The following is a 1,230-nucleotide window of genomic DNA, read 5'->3' on the forward strand; positions in this document are numbered from 1 at the left end:
CCTAGGTGTGTAGGAGGCTATACCATTTGGGTTCGTGCAAATGCACTCTATAATGTTTGAATGATGATGAATCTGCCTGACACATTTCTCAGAATGTATCCCCCTTGATAAGGAACACGTGGCTGTACATGTACTTTTGCTTTAGGGTTCTAAAGATAGGCTTCTTTGACAATAAACTCACTTTTAATATTGTGAGGGTATAGTGATGAAACCATTATTTGTAAAAGGAGCTTAAAATTTTGTTCTTAAGGGTCTAACCTCTAGTGAAACAACAGCTATCATCTCTAAAGCCTAACTCACTGAATTAATCATTTGGGATTAAATGAACTTTGGGTTTGTTAAAAGTATCAGCATACATGGATTTATACACTGTTTAAACCAGCACACATTAATCTGGATACCACAGAAATTCTAGTGAGAATCACCTAATGTAAAACAATCAATCTTTAATCTCTTGGCTTTAGTCCTATTTAGCACTGAATATGCAGATTTACCCGTGTTGAATCATTGATCTCCATTTGAGCCAAAAGTTTCCCATTAATGCTGAAATTGCTGAACCGCCCTCGTTCATAGTAAATGATACAGTGGCCTTCACTGGAGACAGAAATCAAGCGTGGGAACAAGCAGTTTTCTGGTCCTTCAAGGGCTCTCAGCAAATCTCCAGTGATTGTGTGGACAAGGCAAGGGCCCTCTGCAGGGTGGGGACATCAAGGACACAGTCAGTGGGTGATGACAAATCACATGCCAGCTTTCACCAACCCCCAAAACTTTTCCTGGACATGCACTCAGATTTGTTGAAAGAAGACAGAAAAGGAAGGAGGTGTGCTGGCCACAGCCAAGCGCTGATGTTATATTCAAACAGAGCAAATACAGAGTGTTAAATAACACACGCACATATACTCCAAATTGCTTATCTAGGTAAATACTTGGTTTTTCCCCTTGTCAGATAATTTCGTAATAAAAGGATATAGTTCATAGATTATGTGAGAATAAAAGACTTTATGTCCCAGAAATTTTCTCTTAATGTGCTTTTAGAAATTTTTCTTTAATTTTAAGAGATCAGAACAGTTGCTAATTTTCTCTAGCATTAAAATTTTAACATTGCACCTCATAAATACATTACTATCAAATACGTTTTATCTTTTTCTGTAGTTTATGCATAAAATGTAAAAGCAAAATTTAGAAAATTAATCAAATAATTCAGACTACAGAAATACTTTTTGTCTTTTA

The 1,230-nt window shown here is 36.2% G+C and overlaps 1 protein-coding gene across 1 annotated transcript in view; it reads right to left on the minus strand.

The window, feature by feature from the left end:
• NBEA (neurobeachin) overlaps positions 1-1,230 on the minus strand; it is a 438,994-nt gene that overhangs the window by 6,046 nt on the left and 431,718 nt on the right. Inside the window, 1 exon segment of the mRNA XM_008575128.1 lies at positions 495-691. Within this exon segment, the coding sequence (XP_008573350.1) occupies positions 495-691 (197 nt within the window).

Source organism: Galeopterus variegatus, unplaced genomic scaffold (assembly GCF_000696425.1).
Source record: "Galeopterus variegatus unplaced genomic scaffold, G_variegatus-3.0.2 Scaffold1141, whole genome shotgun sequence".
In the NCBI taxonomy this organism is placed as follows: domain Eukaryota; kingdom Metazoa; phylum Chordata; class Mammalia; order Dermoptera; family Cynocephalidae; genus Galeopterus; species Galeopterus variegatus.